The sequence below is a fragment of the Salvelinus namaycush genome, chromosome 1 (genome assembly GCF_016432855.1).
Source record: "Salvelinus namaycush isolate Seneca chromosome 1, SaNama_1.0, whole genome shotgun sequence".
NCBI lineage: Eukaryota > Metazoa > Chordata > Actinopteri > Salmoniformes > Salmonidae > Salvelinus > Salvelinus namaycush.
The window spans coordinates 16,365,925-16,388,211 of record NC_052307.1 but is presented as its reverse complement, the minus strand read 5'-3'; the positions used below and the strand labels follow the sequence as shown (position 1 = coordinate 16,388,211).

Genomic DNA, 22,287 nt, shown 5'->3' with positions numbered 1-22,287 from the left:
TCAACAAACAGTGCAGACAGAGCAGGCAAGCTAGTTGTTTACATGCGTGATTGACAAATAGGTGTAGCCTATGGACCAAGGTGCAACTGAGGGTCTCTGGGAAGAGAGAGTGTTGACGAGGAGGTTTGAAGCACTGGGTATCTTGTTAGGACATGCATTATCTGAATTAGGTCCACAGAATTATACCTAGGAGGAGCGGCTTCTATGCAGGAACTTTGAATGTCCTTTGAGCTAGCGAACAAGCTTGAGTGTGCAGAGCGGCACCAGAATTAAACACTTTTTGTAGTTAATAAATCCTACGTGAAACGTTACAACAATGCACATAGCATCCTTAACTAGCATATAAAAAGTTAATCCATTCTTCTCTAGCTAATTAAAAATGTCTCTCCCCATCTTCTGAATCATGTTTGTAACATCAGTACAGAATCCTATGCTTCTGATGGGAGAGGGGCAGGTAGCCTAAACACGCACCCACACTGTCAAAGATTCTCAGCTTGCAGGCAGACACTGGAAAACGTTTCTGAGTGACAGAGTGAGGGCTTTGCATAGGCGCATTGTTGCGTTTTTTTTGTGAGACTAGAACAAAAATGCCTGGAACGTAAAATAACGTTATTAACTGGTTTCCATGCTTTTCAAATAACGGTTCTGTTCCGGAACAGTATGGATCACTTTCATTCCCAGTTCTGTTTCTGTTCCTTGAAAAATTTTATTTTCCGGTTTTCGGTTCTGTTCCCTGAACCGGTTCCAACCCATGCTACAAATCTTGCAGTCAAAGCATTTTCTTCTACCGCATCAATCTAACGTTCCAACCTAACCCTATACATATACTCTCAAGTCTCTTAGCCTGATCCTAGATCTGTATGTGCTTTAACCAACTCATGTCAATGACAGTTAGAGGAGTTGTCTCTAGAGCACATGCTACAGATCTGGGACCAGGCTAGATGTCTCCTAACCTCACAGGAGCCTTAGCTCTCCTCTAAATAATGGCGAAGTCCTTGAGGTGATTTTTGACGATGGTCTCTCTGATAGCAGCAAACACAAAGCGGATGTTCTCTGTGTCAGTGGCACAGGTGAAGTGGGAGTAAACAGTCTTTCTGTCTAGGTTCTGCTCCTGGTACATCTTCAGGATGAACTCCCTGGCTGCTTTAGGATCATTCTGCGGCCCTGGAAACAACAGCTTTAGTTATGGCATGTGCTTGCGTAGCGGAGGTTTTTCGGTGAACTACCCTCATGTGATGAGTAACCTTGCTTGAGACCTGAAAACCTGTGTTAGCTCACAGAATGAATGCCTAGGCTTTAGCTCAGTGGGCTAACATGGCATTGAGTCATGTGGCCATCTGGGTTTGATACCTGGTTGGTCGTGTGTGTTAACTAATGGGTTCTCTTACTATACTGATAAGAATAGCGGTCACACAAACACTACTAGAGCTTACCAGTGTATTCTGGGAAGTAGTTGACAAGGTGGGAGCGCGTGATCTTCTCCTCTAGGATGTCGGTCTTGTTAAGGAATAGGATGACAGAACATTGCTGGAACCAGGGGTATGTGATGATGGTCTTAAAGAGTGCTTTGCTCTCCTCCATACAGTTCTAGGGGAGAGACAATGCATGTATAGTAAGCGGATATGAAAGCCCATACTTAAGCCATAAGGCCAGAGGAGGCATGGTATATGGCCAATACACCACGGCTGAGAGTATATTGGCCATATATAGACCTTAGCCGTGGTATATTGGCCATATATCACAAACCCCCGAGGAGCCTTATTGCTATTTTAAACTGTTTACCAATGTAATTAGAGCAGTATAACTACATGTTTTGTCATACCTGTGGTATTCGGGCTGATATACCATGGCTTTCAGCCAATCAGAACTCAAGACTCAAATCACCCAGTTTATAATCTCACATAATGTGTGAGATACAATTGACTTTTACTTACCAATTTTACACAACAGCATGTTTGCTCATGGATGCGGCCCACAGGTGTATCAGTACAATATGTCCAGTGCCTCAACACTGCTCTGACTGACGGGGAGCTCACCTCGTCACATTCACCCAGCACCTGGTCGTATTCGCTGAGCGCGGCCAAAAAGATGATGGACGTGATGTTCTCAAAGCAGTGGATCCACTTCCTCCTCTCTGACCTCTGACCCCCCACATCCACCATCCTGTCACATCAAACCAATGTTAGGAGCGTTGCTTGTTGGTAATAGTGTTTCCTCAAAACGTGCTCAGTTGAGATTGGAGAAGGTGCATCATTGACAGAACCAAAGTTTCCCCTCACCTGAAGATTACTTCTTCCATGTCAAAGTGGTACTCGATGATTCCCGTGGTCGGCACTCGGACCCTCAGGATGTCCTGCTCAGTGGGAAGGTAGGAGGCCTTTGCGATCCGGTCCAGGTCACTCAGATAACTGAACAACACAGCACAAAGAGAATATGTTTATGGAAATTGTGTGATCACCCAGAGAAAAAAAATGAACAACAATACTACAAACAACGAATTAAAAACTTCAGACTGGTACAGTATATGCCCCCCAAAAGAGAGTCCTGAGAAAGACTCAGCTAGAGTCTTAACATTGTCCATGTAATAACAGCATGCTGGCAGCAAATTTACATTCCAGTGTGAAGATTGATTTTGTTCTCTACCAGGACATGCAGAGGGAAACAATTGCAGCAGCACAGATTTCATCTTTAATTAAGGTTCTTTGAACGGCTTTGCAGTCTTACGTTATAGTGTAATTACTTTTGTCAATAGAGATGTGGTCTTTGTTACCTGACCAGGAAAACTCCAGGCCCTAGTTATAGCCCATAACCAGGGCCTGTGGTTTTTACTGATCATTATCAGGTTAAGAGCAACTCCTGCCCATTACTTATGTCTACTCACTATTTGGTGGCGTCACATAGCTGGTACTCCCTGCGGCGGGCATAACACTCCTGCACTCCACCGTCCCTCCACAGGCTCTTGATGGTGTCCACATGGCCTCTCTCCAGATCATTCACCATGTCCACCTCCACCTCACTCAACATGCTGGCATAGCCCTGGGAGAGGGAGCAAACAACAAGATGGTTGGGGTGTTCATTAGGGCACGCAAGGCAAAATGCTTTAAAACACTTCACAAATTAAAACTAAAATTGAGTTTATTTTGGGAAAAGTCCTTGGCTCTGTGATCAGCTGGTACGGAAGCAGACCTGAGGTGTGATGTGGCTGGGATTCTTGCCTTATTCTGGGCCTCCAAGAAAGGGATATTGAGGGTCTCCATGGCGCGGATCATGGACTGCATGGCAGTGAAGATGTTCTGGTACACCAGCTTGGTGAAGCCTCGCTTGTCCTCGTCTGAGTAGCCGGCACCATGGATGATTCTCATCTGTTTAATGAAGGTGCTCTTCCCACTCTCTCCAGTACCTGGTAAAAGGGGAGAGGGTGTAGGTGAGGATGGGGAAGGAAGGAATACATGGGTAATTGAAGAAGTGCGAGGCACTATATCCAGACAAGGATAGCATCTGGACAAACAAACCAAAATCCATAATCACCTATTACAGCCCTATTCACATTCAGACACACACACATTCTCAATCTCCTTTCCCGGCTGCTCCTGCCAGCTCCTTCGATTTCTTGACCTGGTCAGTGACCAAGAACAACATCTCTATGGATACAATAACTATTGTGATGTGCGCTCTAGATCTGGATCCTGGAGAGATCCTTAACAGAACCTAAATGTACCTCTACCACCATAACAGAACATGTCTGTTATGGGTACAATTTATTACATTTTTTTACTGAAACAGGGAGTGACTACCAGAATTTTTTTTTTTTTTAATTAGGCAAGTCAGTTAAGAACAAATTCTTATTTACAATAACGGCCTATACCGGCCAAACCCGGACGACGCTGGGCCAATTGTGCTCTGTCCTATGGGACTCCCAATTACTGCTGGTTGTGATACAGCCTGGATTTGAACCAGGGGGTCTGTAGAGACACCTCTAGCACTGAGAATGCAGTGCCTTAGACCACTGCGCTACTCGGGAGCCCAAATATAAGCAAATATAGGACCCAACATCTGATTTGGACCAAACGTCTTCGTTCCATTGAGTACATGAGGAATCCAATAAAATAGTTAAAAGCCACCCACGGACCCCCCACACACCACCCAACAACCAGTATCAGTTCTCTGTCTGACAAGTAGTATTGAGGTGCGGCTTGGAGTTTTGCTTCTTCATCCTTTGTAATGTATTATCTGTGAATCTGGTCATGTTTTTTCCCCCTGTTTAGAAAAATTAGCAATTGAAGTAGTTAGCATTATTTAGCATAAATTAGTGTGAAAATACTAGGTTTTGTCCACTAGATGCCACTGTTCCTGCTACTGCCACACCCTTTAATACATTTTTCTGGTCGCTTGCATTTATTAAATTGATCACAACATTTTCTTTGCAGCTTTGGGTACAAAACCAACAGCTTTTGCTCATGATGAAAATAAATTGTGTGGTCAAGACAGTCCTCCATGAAAGCAATTACATTTGTCCTTCTCTTAGAAACCTAATACTTCAACCCCACTCTTTGAATAGTCCAACAACTGGCAGCTCTATGGTACAATTCTCATTTTCCTACATGCCCAAAAATTGGGAGAATCAGGCTATGCCTAAAATGTTGTGACAACCATAATAAATCATTTGATAACATTTGACAAAAACATGATCAGAAAATATCTCTGTAGTTTGATTAGTGACATTTACCATTAAAACCCAACCCAACCCAATACCATTACAAAACACTATACAGTGTGTGTTTGGGATTTTTTATATATTTTTCATTTTAGTCATTTAGCAGACGTTCTTATCCAGAGCGACTTACAGCTAAGTGGGACAACCACATATCACAGTAAGTACATTTTTACTCAAAATAGTAGCTATCAGCAAACGTGGAAAGAAAGTGTGAGTTAGTTCACAAAAGGGTTTTTATGGGGGGGATTATTTAAGATACTGTTTGAAGGTAGGGTTTCAGATATTTTTGGAATATGGACAGGGACTCTGCTCTCCTGCAGAGCAGAGTCCCTGCTCTGCAAGCCATTTTTCTCAGTTCCACGCTATGAGCAGTTACTGCCTTTTTGCTTAGTAGGGCGGCACACTATTGGCCCAGAGTTGTTAGGGGAGGGTTTGGCCAGGGTAGGCCTTCATTGTAAATAAGAATTTCTTAACTGACTTGCCTAGTTAAATGAAGGTTACATTTTTTTTTAAATCAAATGACCCACCAGATTGTTAGTTCAGAGGAAATCACCGGGATAGGCGAGGTGAAAAATAGATGAAGAGTGAGGCTGTTCCTAAGAAGTGTGCTGTTTAAAAAGGGGGTCAAGCTCAGCCTGGTCTCATATACTAGACGTAATATAGTAACATATCACACTAAATGGACTGTCTCGGATTTACGTACATGATACGAAATGCTCCGAGACCAGGTTGGTCAGCAATCTTTTTTGCGTTGTTTCTGAGAGGAAGACAGACAGGCTCATTCCTGGCCACCATTTATTCACAATTCCTGGAGCCACTCAGGATTTAAACATGTCAGCATGGATAATTGTTGCCAACAAACACCAGACCCAAATAAATTAGTTGTTGCTAAGGAAACTATTTACAGACATCCGTACATAGGCTTTAAAACATTTTGAATGAATTTTACTTTAAAAAACTAGCCAGTCAATATTCTAATGAGAACAACATGAAAGTGTGTACTCAGTAAGCCACCACCCCACACAGATCCATCCACTAGACATAATGGGCAGAGATTTGTGCCTAACAATGACCAATCAGAGGCCATAGGCACTTGTGAATATTAAGTTGACCAATCACAGAGAGAGTTAGCATGTATAACTGACCAAAGCAGTCAGAGAGGGAGCTGGAGTTTGCACTTACCCTCATGACCTAATAAGCCATAGAGATAGAACATTTATATTGTATTTATTTATGTTTTAAACGCTTTACTGAAGATGGGTTGATCCATCCATTTGCAATTGAGATTAGAATGTGCATGTAGTTTTCCAAATAAATACAATTAGTTCTATACATTTTTTGTAATATTCAAACTTAAATCCATTCATTAGGACCTTCACACCTGAAAGATAATATGAATTACCTATATATACACACACACACACACACACTGAACAAAACATATAAACACAACATGCAACAATTTCAAATATTTTACTGAGTTACAGGTCATATAAGGAAATCAGTCAATTTAAATTAATTAATTAGGCCCTAATCTGTAGATTTCACGACTGGGAATACAGATCACAGGTCACAAATACCTTAATGGGCCTCACAAGAGGAATACCTGTGTAAGAATGATGTTCATTGACTATAGCTCAGCATTCAACACCATAGTACCCTCCAAGCTCATCATCAAGCTCGAGGCCCTGGGTCTGAACCCTGCCCTGCGCAACTGGGTCCTGGACTTCCTGACGGGCCGCCCCCAGGTGGTGAAGGTAGGAAACATCACCTCCACTTCGCTGATCCTCAACACTGGGGCCCCACAAGGATGCATGCTCAGCCCCCTCCTGTACTCCCTGTTCACCCATGACTGCGTGGTCACACACGGCTAGAACTCCATTATCAAGGCCTGATCTTGGGCACAGGCACTATGGTGGTCTGCTTAAAACATGTTGGTATTACAGACTTGGACAGGGAGAGGTTGAAAATGTCAGTAATCCGTCTGGCCCTGCGTCCTTGTGAATGTTGACCTGTTTAAAGGCCTTACTCACATTGGCTGCGGAGAGCGTGATCACACAGTCTTCAGGAACAGCTGATGCTCTCATGCAGGTTTCATGGGCCATTTGCCTCGAAACGAGCATAGAAGTAGTTTAGCTCGTCTGGTAGGCTCATGTCAAATGGGCAGCTCTCGGCTGTGCTTCCCTTTGTAGTCTGTAATGGTTTACAAGACCTGCCACATCCGACGAGCGCCAGAGCCGGTGTAGTACGATTCAATCTTAGTCCTGTATTGACACTTTGCCTGTTTGATGGTTCGTCGGAGGGCATAGCGGAATTTCTTATAAGCGTCCCGGTTAGAGTCCCACTCCTTGAAAGCGGCAGCTCTAGCCTTTAGCTCAGTGCGGATGTTGCCTGTAATCCATGGCTTTTGGTTGGGGTATGTACGAATGGTCACTGTGGGGACCACGTCATCGATGCACTTATAGATGAAGCCAATGACTGATGTGGTGTACTCCTCAATGCCATCGGAAGAGTCCCAGAACATACTGTGATGTCTGTGATAGAAAAACAGTCCTGTAGCTTAGCATCGTCTTCATCTGACCACTTTTTTATTGATCTCTTTACTGGTGTTTCCTGCTTTGATCTATGCTTGTAAGCAAGAATCAGGAGGATAGAATTATGGTCAGATTTGCCAAATGGAGGGCGAGGGAGAGCTGTGTATGCGTCTGTGTGTGGAGTAAAGGTGGTCCAGAGTTTTTTTTCCTCTGGTTCCACATTTAACATGCTGATAGAAATTTGGTAAAACGGATTTAAGTTTCCCTGCATTAAAGTCCCCGGCTACTTGGATAGCCGCCTCTGGGTGAGCGTTTTCTTGTTTGTTTATGGCGGAATACAGCTATACTATCAATGCTGTCTTAGTGCCAGCCTCTGACTGTGGTGGTATGTAAACAGCTACGAAAAAGAAATACAGATGAAAACTCTATAGGTAGATAGTGTGGTCTACAGCTTATCATGAGATACTCTACCTAAGGCGAGCAATAGCTCGAGACTTCCTTAGATGTCATGCACCAGCTGTTATTTATAAAAATACATAGCCTGCCCGCCCTTTGTCTTACCAGACGCTGCTGTTCTATCCTGCCGGTACAGAGTATAACCAGCCAGCTGTTCAGCCACGATTCGGTGAAGCATAACATATTACAGTTCTGAATGTCCCGTTGGTAGTTTATTCTTGCGCGTAGGTCATCTATTTTATTCTCGAAAGATTGCACGTTTGATCACAGAATGGAAGGAAGTGGGGGTTTATTAGATCACCTACAAATTCTCAGCCCGCCCTTTGGCCCCTTTTTCTCCGCCTCCTCTTCACGCAAATCACGGGGATCTAGGCCTGTTCCCGAGAAAGCAGTATATCGTTCGCGTCGGGCTCGTCAGATTCGTTAAAGGAAAAAAAGGATTCTGCCAGTCCGTGGTGAGTTATCGCAGTCCTGATGTCCATGTCAGTGTTCTATGTGAATGGAATAAGGCTGAGTCAGGCGCAGGACACAGGTATGAGTAAAGCCACGATATTTACTCAAAATCAACAATAATCCAACAAGGATAAACATAAACAATCCAGATCACGTACACGGAACCACTTGACAAAAACAATCACGCACAAAACAAAAGGGGAAGCCAGAGGGTTAAATAAGGAACATGATTATGGAATGGAAACCAGGTGTGTACAATGAAGACAAAACAAAACGAAAATGAAACATGGATCGGTGGTGACTAGAAAGCCGGTGACGTCGACCACCGAACACCGCCTGAACAAGGAGAGGGACCAACTTCGGCGGAAGTCGTGACAGTACACCCCCCTTGACGCGCGGCTCCAGCAGCGCGTCGACACCGGCCACGGGGACGACCCGGAGGACGAGACGCAGGGCGATCCGGATGGAGACGGTGAAATTCCTGCAGTAAGGACGGATCCAGGATGTCCTCCACCGGCACCCAGCATCTCTCCTCCGGACCGTACCCCTCCCACTCCACGAGGTACTGAAGGCCTCTCGCCCGACGCCTTGCATCCATGATGGCTCGCACAGTATACGCTGGGGCCCCCTCGATGTCCAGAGGGGGCGGAGGAACCTCCCGCACCTCAGACTGCTGGAGCGGACCAGCCACCACCGGCCTGAGGAGAGACACATGGAACGAGGGGTTAATACGGTAATCAGGGGGAGTTGTAACCTATAACAAACCTCGTTCAGTCTCCTCAGGACTTTAAATGGCCCCACAAATCGCGGACCCAGCTTCCGGCAGGGCAGGCGTAGGGGTAGGTTTCGGGTCGAGAGCCAGACCCGGTCCCCCGGTGCATACACCGGGGCCTCACTGCGGTGGCGGTCGGCACTCGCCTTCTGCCGCCTGATGGCCCGTTGTAGACGCACATGGACAGCGTCCCATGTCTCCTCCGAGTGCCAAAACCATTCATCCACCCCAGGAGCCTCGATCTGGCTCTGATGCCACGGTGCCAGGACTGGCTGATAACCTAGCACACACTGAAAAGGTGATAGGTTAGTGGAAGAGTGGCGGAGGGAGTTTTGGGCCATCTCCGCCCAGGGGATGAACACCGCCCACTCCCCCGGCCGGTCCTGGCAATAGGACCGCAGAAACCTACCCACATCCTGGTTAACTCTCTCCACCTGCCCGTTACTCTCGGGGTGAAAACCTCAGGTGAGGCTGACCGAGACCCCCAGGCGTTCCATAAACGCCCTCCAGACTTTAGACGTGAATTGGGGACCCCGATCAGAAACTATATCCTCAGGCACCCCGTAGTGCCGGAATACGTGGGTGAACAGGGCCTACGCAGTCTGTAGAGCCGTAGGGAGACCAGGCAAAGGAAGGAGACGGCAGGTCTTAGAAAACCGATCCACAATGACCAGGATCGTGGTGTTACCCCGTGACGGGAATCCACAGATAGGTGTGACCACGGCCATTGTGGAACGGGAAGAGGTTGTAATTTCCCTCTGGGCAGGTGTCTGGGTGCCTTGCACTGGGCGCACACCGAGCAGGAGGAAACATAAACCCTCACGTCCTTAGCTAACGTGGGCCACCAGTACTTCCCAGTAAAACAGCGCACTGTCCGACCGATGCCAGGATGACCAGAGGAGTGTGACTTGTGGGCCCAACAGATCAAACGATCGCGGACATCAGACGGAACGTACAAACGCCCAACTGGACACTGTGCGGGAGTGGGCTCTGTACGTGATGCCCGCTCGATGTCCGCGTCCACCTCCCATACCACCGGTGCCACCAGGCAAGAAGCCGGAATTATGGGAGTGGGATCCGCGGACCGCTCCTCTGTGTCATCCATCCGGGACAGCGCGTCTGCCTTCACGTTCTGGGAACCTGGTCTGTATGATAGGGTGAAAACAAAGCGGGTGAAAAACATGGCCCACCTCGCCTGGCGAGGGTTCAGTCTCCTCGCCGCCCGGATGTACTCCAGATTGCGGTGGTCAGTCCAAATGAGGAAAGGGTGTCTAGCCCCCTCAAGCCAATGGCTCCACGCCTTCAGAGCCCCGACAACAGCCAACAGCTCCCGGTCCCCCACATCATAGTTTTGCTCCGCCGGGCTGAGCTTCTTCGAAAAGAAAGCACAGTGGCGGAGCTTTAGTGGCGTACCCGAGCGCTGAGACAGCACAGCTCCTATCCCAGCCTCGGACGCGTCCACCTCTACTATGAATGCCAAGGAGGGATCAGAATGAGCCAGCACGGGAGCCGAGGTAAACAGAGCCTTCAGGTGAATAAAAGCCCTGTCCGCCCCAGCTGACCACTGCAGTCGCACCGGTCCCCCCTTCAGCAAGGAGGTAATGGGAGCCCCTACCTGACCAAAGCCCCGGATAAACCTCCGGTAGTAGTTGGCAAACCCTAAGAACCGCTGCACCTCCTTAACCGTGGTTGGAGTCGGCCAATTACGCACGGCTGAAATGCAGTCATTCTCCATCCCCACCCCTGGCGTGGAAAGGCGGTATCCTAGGAAGGAGACGGACTGTTGGAAGAACAGACATTTCTCAGCCTTGACGTACAGGTCATGCTCCAACAGTCGACCAAGCACCCTGCGTACCAGGGACACATGCTCGGCGCGTGTGGCGGAGTATATTAGAATGTCATCTATATACACCACCACACCCTGCCCGTCCAGGTCCCTGAAAATCTCATCTACAAAGGATTGGAAGACTGATGGAGCATTCATCAACCCATACGGCATGACGAGGTACTCATAGTGCCCAGAAGTGGTACTAAATGCCGTCTTCCACTCATCCCCTGCCCAGATACGCACCAGGTTGTAAGCGCTCCTGAGATCCAATTTTTTGAAGAAGTGCGCCCCGTGCAATGACTCTGTCACACTGGCTATGAGAGGTAGAGCTCTCATAGCCTTCTTCTTCACGAAAAAGAAACTCGAGGAGGCAGGTGAAATGGAAGGCCGAATGTATCCCTGTCCCAGAGATTCGGTGACATATGTTTCCATAGCCGCCGTCTCCTCCTGTGAAAGAGGATACACGTGACTCCTGGGAGGTGCTGCGTCTACCAAGAGATTTATCGCACAATCCCCCCGTCGATGGGGTGGTAATTGAGTCGCCTTCTTTTTACAGAAGGTGAGTGCCAAATTGGCATATTCGGGGGGAATGTGCATGGTGGAGACCTGGTTTGGACTCTCCACCGTAGTTGCACCTAAGGAAACACCTACACATCTCCCTGAGCACTGACGGGACCATCCCGTGAGAGCCCTCTGTTGCCACGAAATAGTGGGGTCATGTGAGGCCAACCAGGGAAGGTCCAACACAACAGGAAACGCAGGAGAGTCGATCAGAAAGAGACTAATTCTCTCCTCATGACCCTCCTGCGTTATCATACAAAGTGGAGCTGTGACCTCCCTAATTAGCCTCGACCCCAAAGGACGACTATCTAAGGCATGTACAGGAAAGGGAACATCAACAGGAACAATAGGGATCCCTAATCTACGTGCAAAGGAAAGGTCAATAAAGTTCCCAGCTGCGCCTGAATCGACTAGCGCCTTATGCTGAGAATGCGGGAAAAACTCAGGAAATTCTATATACAACCACATGTGCGCAACAGGGAGCTCTGGGTGAGTCGGGTGCCTACTCACCTGGGATGATCCACCAGCGCTCCGCCTGCTACCTCGACTCCCTGGGGAACCTCCCCAGCACCGACCAGCAGTGTGCCCTCTGCGGCCACAGGTGGTGCAGGGAATGGTTCCCCCTCCGGTCCCCCTCATAGCAGCATCTCCCAGCTCCATCGGCGTTGGATCGGAAGTGCTGGGGGATGGAACTGACAGACCCCGATCCGGACGTCCGCGGGAGGCCAACAAGTTATCCAGCCGGATGGATAGGTCCACCAGCTGGTCAAGGTTAAGGGTGATGTCCCTGCAGGCTAGATCCCTACGAACGTCCTCGCGTAAACTACACCTGTAGTGGTTGATCAGGGCCCGCTCATTCCATCATGAGGGCCCAGAGTACGAAAGTCCAGCGCGAAATCTTGTGCGCTCCTCATCCCCTGTCTGAGATGATATAGTCGTTCCCCCGCCGCTCTCCCTTCAGGTGGATGATCGAAAACCGCCCAGAAGCGGCGGGGGAAATCTTCATAATCGTCCAACGCCGGTCCTTCCCTTCCCCAGATGGCGTTGGCCCATTCAAGTGCTTTACCAGTCAGACAGGAGATGAGGGCGTTCACACTCTCGCGCCCCGAAGGAGCCGGCCGAACGGCTGCCAGGTAGAGCTCCAGCTGGAGAAGGAACCCCTGGCACCCGGCAGCCGTTCCGTCATATACCCCCGGGAGCGATAGCCGAATTCCACTGGATGCTGGTGAAGGAGGGGTGGACATCGAGGGAGGTTGTTGTGGGAGCTGGGGTGAGGATGATGGGGTTGCCGGAAAAACCCCTCTCTCCCATCTCTCCATAGTTTGCAGCACACGATCCATGGCAGTACCGAGACTCTGCAACATAGTCGCGTGCTGCTGGACGCGCTCCTCCACAGGTAGAGGATGGCTGGGTGCACCTGCTGACTCCATTCTTGGGGTGCGTGATTCTGTCAGTGTTCTAGGTGAATGGAATAAGACGGAGTCAGGCGCAGGACACAGGTATGAGTAAAGCCACGATATTTACTCAAAATCAGCAATAATCCAACAAGGATAAACATAAACAATCCAGATCACGTACACGGAACCACTTGACAAAAACAATCACGCACAAAACAAAAGGGGAAGCCAGAGGGTTAAATAAGGAACATGATTATGGAATGGAAACCAGGTGTGTACAATGAAGACAAAACGAAAATTAAACATGGAGCGCCGAACGCCGCCCGAACAAGGAGAGGGACCAACTTCGGCGGAAGTCGTGACAGTCCAGAAGTTATTTTCGGTCAGAAGAGATGGTAGTGGAAACATTATGTACAAAATAAGTTTAAAAAATAAAAGTTACAAAAAACACATAAGCGAACAAAAAAACACAATTGGTTGGGGACACATAAAACATCTGCCTTCTTCTCCGGCGCCATTATGTGACATAGAAATGTTGCCTGTAATCCATGCCTTCTGGTTGGGGTATGTGAAATTGTTAGATATTACTGCACAGTAGGAGCTAGAAACACAAGCATTTCACTACACCCGCAATAACATATGCTAAACATGTGTATGTGACCAATACAATTTGATTTGATTTACCATACCATTACCCATGTGGTTACCACCACCAGTCAGTTTCTCTGCCTGTCTCTCTGACTGTCTGCCCAGCTGGCCTTTCTCCCACTCTGAGGAGTATTTAGCTGTAGGCATTAGACATTACCATAACCACCCAGCCTGCCCCATTGACCACAGGAACAGACACACACACACCTACACTTCCTCTTTCTTAGGAGATGTGAGGACAGTAGCCTACACAAAGCCCTGCCACAGAGTCTGTATAGTCTGTCACTGAAGCATGAGGAGGCTGTAGCTGATGCTGGTGTAAAACAGTGGAGGTTCACTTACCTTGGGGAATTTCCATTGAGCACCAACAAGTTCATAGGAGAATATTAAATTGGGTGTCAAATGACAGTTAAGACTATATTTTTGGGAAATGAAGGCATAGATACATTTTCCAACCATTTTCCCAAAAAGTAAAGGTTTTGATTTCTAGATAAAACAGATAGAAAAGGGCTCTTAGAAAACATCATACCAGGAAAAAGTCTTAAAAGGTATCAGAAATACACAATAATGTTGATGTAAAGACCCCTGCCAAATAATATCAAAACATATATTTTATTTTGGAGAAAAGGTTCACCTTCTGTAAGTTTAAGAAATATTACCTTGTGCCTTGTATTTCCATTACCAGAAACCCACACATCTTTAAGGTATATTATATATACTAAAGTATGTGGACACCTAGGGTTGCAAAGGGTTGGAAACTTTACGGGAAATTTCCATGGTTTTAGGAATTTTGCTTAAATTAATCAAAAAAAGTTTGTTTTTAACAGTGAACCTTTTTTGTTGGATACACATAAGGCAATTCTAGGTCTTGGGGATAGTTTAACCAAAATATGTCACAATTCAATGGAATTGCAACCCTCTGCATGCACAGTGCGTTCTTCCATCACATGTACAGCTGATTTTCAAGATCTTGCACACTAATGAGATGCTATTGAGCCCACACTACTACACTGTCTGAGCCAAGGACTACATGCTTTCTGGTAAGTTTTGATTAAAATACTGGGTGGGGTGAATATATTTTATATGACATACATCATTTTTCTGTTAACTAGTAAATAGTGGCCTACAGCAAAGTGTGTTTAAATAATTTCTAACTTGTTAACAATTTCTGCTAGTTAGTTTTTGCTACCATTTGGGTTTTAGCTTGCTTGAGTCTAACTTAGGAGTGTTAATTCACCTGTTTCCATATATGTTGCATTTTAAAACATTTATCTTACAAAGGAGTTAATCTAACTGCTTAACTATTTATCTGTACATGGAATTGTATGTTAATGTTTTTCTAATCTTTACGGGAAAATGCCACGGGCACTATCTGATGTGTGGAGACGTTTCACTGCAGCTAATGTAAAAGGAAAAGTTGTGTACATTTGCAAGTACTGTGCCAAATCATATGTGAAGAATGCAACAAAGATGCAGAATCATCTGGCCAAGTGCATAAAGTTCCCTCAGCGCTCACAACAAGCAACCTCTGACAAAAGTCCCTCTAGTTCTATTCGAGGTGAAAATGATGAATCAGACACCTTATTGATAGCAAGAGCTCATTGTCCTCCTGAAATCCGAAGTTTGTTTGACTCAATGGAGGAACGTAGTCAGAGAAATGCTGATGAATGTCTTGCTCGAGCTGTGTATGCAACTGGTTCACCTTTGATGCTCACAGGCAGTGTGTATTGGAAGAGATTTCCGAATGTTCTTCACCCAGCATACACCCCTCCAACCAGACATGCTTTATCCACTCATTTGCTGGATGCAGAGTTCAGGTGAAGGTCAAGCAAATCATAGAAAAAGCAGACTGTATTGCAATCATCTCTGATGGGTGGTCGAATGTTAGTGGGCAAAGAATAATTAACTACATCATCTCCACCCCTCAAACAGTATTCTACAAGAGCACAGACACAAGGGACAACAGACACACCGGTCTCTACATTACAGATGAGCTGAAGGCAGTCATCAATGACCTTGGACCACAAAAGGTATTTGCACTGGTGACAGACAATGCTGTGAACATGAAGGCTGCTTGGTCTAAAGTGGAGGAGTCCTACCCTCACATAACACCCATTGGCTGTGCTGCTCATGCATTGAATCTGCTCCTCAAGGACACACTCTACAAGAGAGCCAAGGAAATGGTTATCAAGTCATCAAGTTATAGCAATAATCTACCTCACCAAGCAAAGTGAGAAGAATAAGAGGACCACATTGAAGCTGCCCAGCAACACCTGTTGGGGTGGTGTAGTCATCATGTTTGACACTCTCCTGGAGGGGAAGGAGTGTCCAAGAAATGGCCATATCACAGTCTGCCGATATCGACAGCCCCATCAAGAGGATCCTCCTGGATGATATATTTTGGGAGAAAGTGGTAAGCAGCCTGAAACCTATAGCAGCAGCCGTTGCATGGATTGAGGGAGACAATGCCATCCTGTCTGATGTTCAGACTCTGCTTGCAAATGTAAGACAAATCCGTACTGCCCTGCCAGCTTCACTGTTGCTCCAAGCAGAGGAAACTGCAGTTCTGAAATACATCAAAAAGCGTGAAGACTTCTGCTTGAAGCCCATACACGCCGCAGCGTACATGTTGAACCCTAAGTATGCTGGCAAGAGCATCCTGTCTGGTGCAGAGATCAACAGGGCCTATGGTGTCATCACTACCGTGTCTCGCCACCTTGGCCTGGATGAGGGCAATGTTCTTGGCAGTCTGGCGTAGTACACTTCCAAACAAGGGCTTTGGGATGGAGATGCCATATGGCAGTCGCGCCATCGTATCTCATCAGCCACCTGGTGGAAGGGACTTTGTGGATCTGAGGCTCTTTCCCCTGTTGCCTCCATCATCCTCCAAATCCCACCAACATCAGCCGCCTCAGAGCACAACTGGTCCTTGTTTGGGAACACACACACCAAAGCACGCAACAGGCTGACCAATACAAGGGTTGAAAAATTGGTGTCCGTCTGGGCAAATTTGAGGCTTTTTGAGCCTGACAACGAGCCATCCTCAACAAGGTTGGAAAGTGACAGTGAAGATTACGCCTCAGAGTCTGATGTTCAAAAAGGTAGACATTGAGGAGGTCCAGGGAGAAGACATGGAAGGCTGAGAGGAAGACAACCAAAGCTTTAGTTTCTAGACTCATTTTACAGATGTATGTTGAAAATGTTTTTGGGGAGATGCGATGGATCATTCAGTATTCCCTTTCTTTTGTTGTTCAGTGAAATCATCCCATGTGAAGTCAACTAATTTAATTAAAGTTAAATAAAAAAATAAAAATATATATATTAGAAGGATTTAATCATTTGCAATGATTTCTACTTATGATAAGATGTTTATGTTTCTGTCTCCATATGATATGGTAAATATATCCAATGCAAAAAACATCTACATTTAAATGGTATTAATATTAATTTACATATTTATGTTAATTCCCATATATTCCTGTCAATTCCCACAGAAAGTTTCAACCTCTGAATATTCCCCAAAATGTGCAACCCTATGGACACCCTTTCAAAATAGTGGATTCGGCTATTTCAGCCACACCCGTTGTTGACAAGTGTATAAAATTGAGAACACCGCCATGCAATCTCCATAGACAAACACTAGCAGTAGAATGGCCTTACTGATGAGCTCAGTGGCTTTCAACGTGGCACCATCATAGGATGCCACCTTTCCAGTTTGTCAGTTTGTCAAATTTCTGCCCTGTTAGAGGTGCCCTAGTCAATTGTAAGTGCTATTATTGTGAAGTGGAAATGTCTAGGAGCAACAACGGCTCAGCCGCAAAGTGGTCGGCCACACAAGCTCACAGAACGGGATCAGAGAGTGCTGAAGCGCGTTGCGCGTAAAAATCGTCTGTCTTCGGTTGCAACACTCACTACCGAGTTCCAAACTACCTCTGGAAGCAATGTCAGCACAATAACTGTTTGTCGGGAGCTTCATGAAATTGGTTTCCATGGCCGAGGAGCTGCACACAAGCCTAAGATCCCCATGCACAATGCCAAGCGTCGGTTGGAGTGGTGTAAAGCTCGCCGCCATTGTACTTTGGGGCAGTGGAAACATTCTCTGGAGTGATGAATCACACTTCACCATCTGGCAGTCCGACGGACAAATCTGGGTTTGGCGGACACCAGGAGAACACTAATGGTCTGGGGCTGTTTTTCATGGTTCGGTCTAGGCCCCCACAAAGGGAAATCTTAACGCTACAGCATACAATGACATTCTAGGCGATTCTATGCTTCCGACTTTGTGGCAACAGTTTGGGGAAGACCCTTTCCTGTTTCCGCATAACAATGACCCCATGCACAAAGCAAGGTCCATACAGAAATGGTTTGTTGAGATCAGTGTGGAAGAACTTGACTGGCCTGCACAGAGCCCTGACTTCAACCCCATCGAACACCTTTGGGATGAATTGGAACGCCGACTGCGAGTGCCTGACCTCACAGCAATGTTCCAACAATCTAGTGCAAATCTTTCCGAGAAGAGTGGAGGCTGTTATAGCAGCAAAGGGGGGACCAACTCCATATTAATGGAAATGATTTTGGAATGTTCAACGGGCAGGTGTCAACGGGCACATGCTTTTGGTCATGTAGTGTATGTTCTAATTTCTCTCCCTCATCAAATCAAATACATGAGGAGGGAGGATAATGAACGTTCACAGAAGTAACAAGTAATGGTAGACCTTTGTTTATAAATTACTAAGTGATTAAAACCCATTACCAATTACCCCAAAATCTGTAATGGAATTAGTGAAATTGAATTGGCTAAAATGGGAAATCATAATAGACAAACCACAGTTGGGTCACCTGCTACCACTGGCATACTGTTATGTTCAGCTCATAGGGTAACCTCCTCACGGCGACTGTCTTGCTCCAGACACCAAAACATCCACTCTACCTCATCACTCCCCTCAACTATCTCACAATACTCCTCGCTCAGTCTATACCAATATTCCTCTTTGCTCTCAGACTCGCCCCTCGGCTTCGCCAACCACCCCGTGTGCCTCCCCCCAAAAAATGTTTTGGGGGCTGCCTCTCAGGCTTCCGTCGTGGTCGTGAACTTCGGAGTCGCCGTTGATCCTCCTGCGTCTGCTTCCATGGAAGGCTTTCGTCTCCTGCCATTATCTTCTCCCAAGTCCAGGATGTCTTCTCCTCCTGGCCACGCTGCTTGGTCTGTTTGTGGTGGGATCTTCTGTCACGTTCGTCATAAGGAGTGGACCAAGATGCAGCGTGGTATGTTTCCATCCTTTTATTTGGAAGAGAAACTAAAAGAACAAAAAAAACAATAAAGCGAACAAACGAAACGTGAAGCTCAGAGTAGTGCAGTCCAGAACTTCTGGCGACAGTTCCCAGTCCAGAGCTTCCGGCGACAGTTCCCAATCCAGAGCCTCCGGCGACAGTTCCCAGTCCAGAGCTTCCGGCTACAGTTCCCAGTCCAGAGCTTCCGGCAACAGGTCCCAGTCCGGAACCTCCTACGACGGTCCGCGGTCCGGAACCTCCTACGACGGTCCGCGGTCCGGAACCTCCTACGACGGTCCGCGGTCCGGAACCTCCTACGACGGTCCGCGGTCCGGAACCTCCTACGACGGTCCGCGGTCCGGAACCTCCTGAGACGGTCCGCGGTCCGGAACCTCCTGAGACGGTCCGCGGTCCGGAACCTCCTGAGACGGTCCGCGGTCCGGAGCCTCCTGAGACGATCCGCGGTCCGGAGCCTCCAGCGACGGTCCGCGGTCCGGAGCCTCCAGCGACGGTCCGCGGTCCGGAGCCTCCAGCGACGGTCTGCGGTCCGAAGCCTCCAGCGGGGGTTCTCAGTCCGGAGCCTCCTGCGAGGGTTCCCAGTCCGGAGCCTCCGGCGACGATCTACGGTCCGGAGTTCCCGGCGACGATCTACGGTCCGGAGTCCCCGGCGACGATCTACGGTCCGGTTCCTCCAGCGACAATCCACGGTCCGGAGTCTCCGGCGACAATCCACGGTCCGGTTCCTCCGGCGACGATCCACGGTCCGGAGCATCCGGCGATGATTCACGGTCCGGTTCCTCCGATGACGTGTCCACGAGCGGAGTGGGTACTTCGCCCCGCACCGGAGCCGCCCTCGACGGTAGATGCCCCCCCGGACCCTCCCCTATTGTGTCGGGTTTTGCGGCCGGAGTCCGCACCTTTGGGGGGGGGGGGGTACTGTCACGCCCTGACCATAGAGAGCTTTTATACTCTATGTTGGGTAGGTCGGGTGTGATTAAGGGTGGGTTATCTAGGTGAATTATATTTCTATGTTGGCCTAGTATGGTTCCCAATCAGAGTCAGCTGTTTATCGTTGTCTCTGATTGGGGATCATATTTAGGTAGCCATTTTCCCATTGTGCTTTGTGGGATCTTGTCTATGTATAGTTGCCTGTGAGCATTATTCTAGCGTCACGTTTCGTTTGTTTGTTTTGTTCTTTGAAGTTTTCTATTCCAAAATAAAGGATGGAAACATACCACGCTGTATCTTGGTCTACTCCTTATGACGAACGTGACAGATGTATTTCAAGGCCTACCTTCAAACTCAGTGCCTCTTTTCTTGACATCATGGGAAAATCAAAAGAAATCAGCCAAGACCTCAGAAAAAAAATTGTAGACCTCAATAAGTCTGGTTCATCCGTGGGAGCAAAACACCATGGGACCCCGCAGCCGTCATACCGCTCAGGAAGGAGACGCATTCTGTCTCCTAGAGATGAACGTACTTTGGTGCGAAAAGTGCAAATCAATCCCAGAACAACAGCAAAGGACCTTGTGAAGATGCTGGAGGAAACGGGTACAAAAGTATCTATATCCACAGTAAAATGAGTCCTATATAGACACGCTCAGCAAGGAAGAAGCCACTGCTCCAGAACCGCCATAAAAAAGCCAGACTATGGTTTGCAACTGCACATGGGGACAAAGATTGTACTTTTTGGAGAAATGTCCTCTGGTCTGATGAAACAAAAATAGAACTGTTTGGCCATAATGACCATCGTTATGTTTGGAGAAAAAGGGGGAGGCTTGCAAGCTGAAGAACACGATCCCGACTGTGAAACACAGGGGTGGCAGCATCACGTTGTAGCTGTGCTTTGCTGCAGGAGGGACTGGTGCACTTCACAAAATAGATGGCATCATGAGGGAAGAAAATTCTGTGGATATATTGAAGCAACATTTCAAGACATTGGTCAGGAAGTTAAATCTTGGTCGCAAATGGGTCTTCCAAATAGACAATGACCCCAAGCAGACTTCCAAAGTTGTGGCCAAATGGCTTCAGGACAACAAAGTCAAGGTATTGGAGTGACCATCACAAAGCCCTGACCTCAATCCTATAGAAAATGTGTGGGCAGAAGCTGAAATAAATCATTCTCTACTATTATTCTGACATTTCACATTCTTAAAATAAAGTGGTGATCCTAACTGACCTATGACAGGGAATTTTTACTAGGACTAAATGTCAGGAATTGTTAACTGACTAAAAATATTTGGCTAAGGTGTATGTAAACTTCTGACTTCAACTGTAGTGACTCACACTTCGATGCCTCTCACGCACACACAGGACAGGAGAGCACAGAACAAGGTATTCACTTAAAGCATAACTAGGCCTATGCTTGTTGGCTATATGGCAAACAAAGATATTAAAGTTATAAACATGATCGATTCGGATGTATTCTTAACGATAATATATGGCTTTATAACGTTTTTTGTGTTTAACTGGTGAAGACATAGGAATCCCCTTATGGGAATAGAAACATAAAATATCCAGTGTTTATGACATTTTAATACGAGTTATCATGGGCATGTGCATTGCAAGCCTTCTTTTTTCATGCTTGCCTTTTGTGTTTGAGTTTAGAGCACACTTTCGAGGAGAGTTGATCAGGCAAAACTGATGAGACTCGCGGCTGTATTTGCATGGTTTTGCATGAGAGCATAACTCGGGTACACCAGTTACCTGCGACTACAAACACTTCGTTGTGGCCAAGGCCCAACGCAAGCCACCAGAATCTCGTAATTAAAAGCTTCCCAGATAGTATTAGTCTTTGTCGACAGTGAAAGTGAGGCCATCAATTTCTTTAAATTCAACATTGAAAAAAGGCGCAAATTTGTTGCACCTGAGCTAATCTGAGCATAAAATCAGAGACCGCTATGACGACACACCAAATTAAAGTAAAATAATATTAAAACTAATGCGCTCCCATGTCTGCACACTATTGACATTATATTACTACATATATTACTATTATTATAACTTTAAATTGGTACGTCTACAACACTCTGATAGCCTACTGCTCCCTTCTTCACCTGATTTTACAGGTGTGGTCCAGGCTTTACCTAAGTAGCCTAGGACCCTAGGCTATGCACTAAGCAGTGTGCAATTCTTGACAGATGTGACAGCTCTCACCTAATAGCAGCAGTTTGAGTTCACTGCCCGAGTCTTTCTTGTCCTGTCGCAGCTGCCTGTCAATCTCCTGATTGATTCTGTGATTATCCTTCTCCTCCGCTGACATACAACATCCAGCCATCATTAACCAAACTTTGCAGGCGTAAAATTAACGAGCAATGATTATCATTGAAGCAGTCACTATTACATGGCGCTCTGGTACATCCTGAACTCCACGGTCGTAGGAGGACGCATCTCCACGGGGGCGTGGCGGGGACGGACGCGCCTTACACACAGTAGATGCCCGACTGAATAGTTACATACAGGTAACACTTGAGTAAATGAGGGATACAAAGTGTATCAGCCTGGTCTCATAGACTAGACCTAATATAGTAAAGGTAAATCCAGGACACTCAAATTAGTATGTTATGTTATTTTTGGTATGGTTACATAAGACAGAAGGTTACTTATGGCAAAAACTAAAGTGAAAGTGGGGTGGATGGTTGGGAGTATACTGC

General features: G+C 46.8%; 1 protein-coding gene across 1 annotated transcript; it reads right to left on the bottom strand.

Annotated features, from left to right (window-relative positions):
- Positions 1-976: 976 nt before the first annotated feature.
- On the bottom strand, positions 977-21,917 carry LOC120054078 (guanine nucleotide-binding protein subunit alpha-14-like). The gene is made up of 7 exons (XM_039001455.1): positions 21,791-21,917; positions 3,216-3,400; positions 2,882-3,036; positions 2,280-2,408; positions 2,037-2,163; positions 1,434-1,587; positions 977-1,164 (listed from the first exon to the last, which is right to left on the bottom strand). The coding sequence occupies exons 1-7, from the start codon at positions 21,912-21,914 to the stop codon at positions 977-979; spliced, it is 1,062 nt and encodes a 353-aa protein (XP_038857383.1). The 5' UTR covers positions 21,915-21,917.
- Between the last annotated feature and the right edge of the window lie 370 nt (positions 21,918-22,287).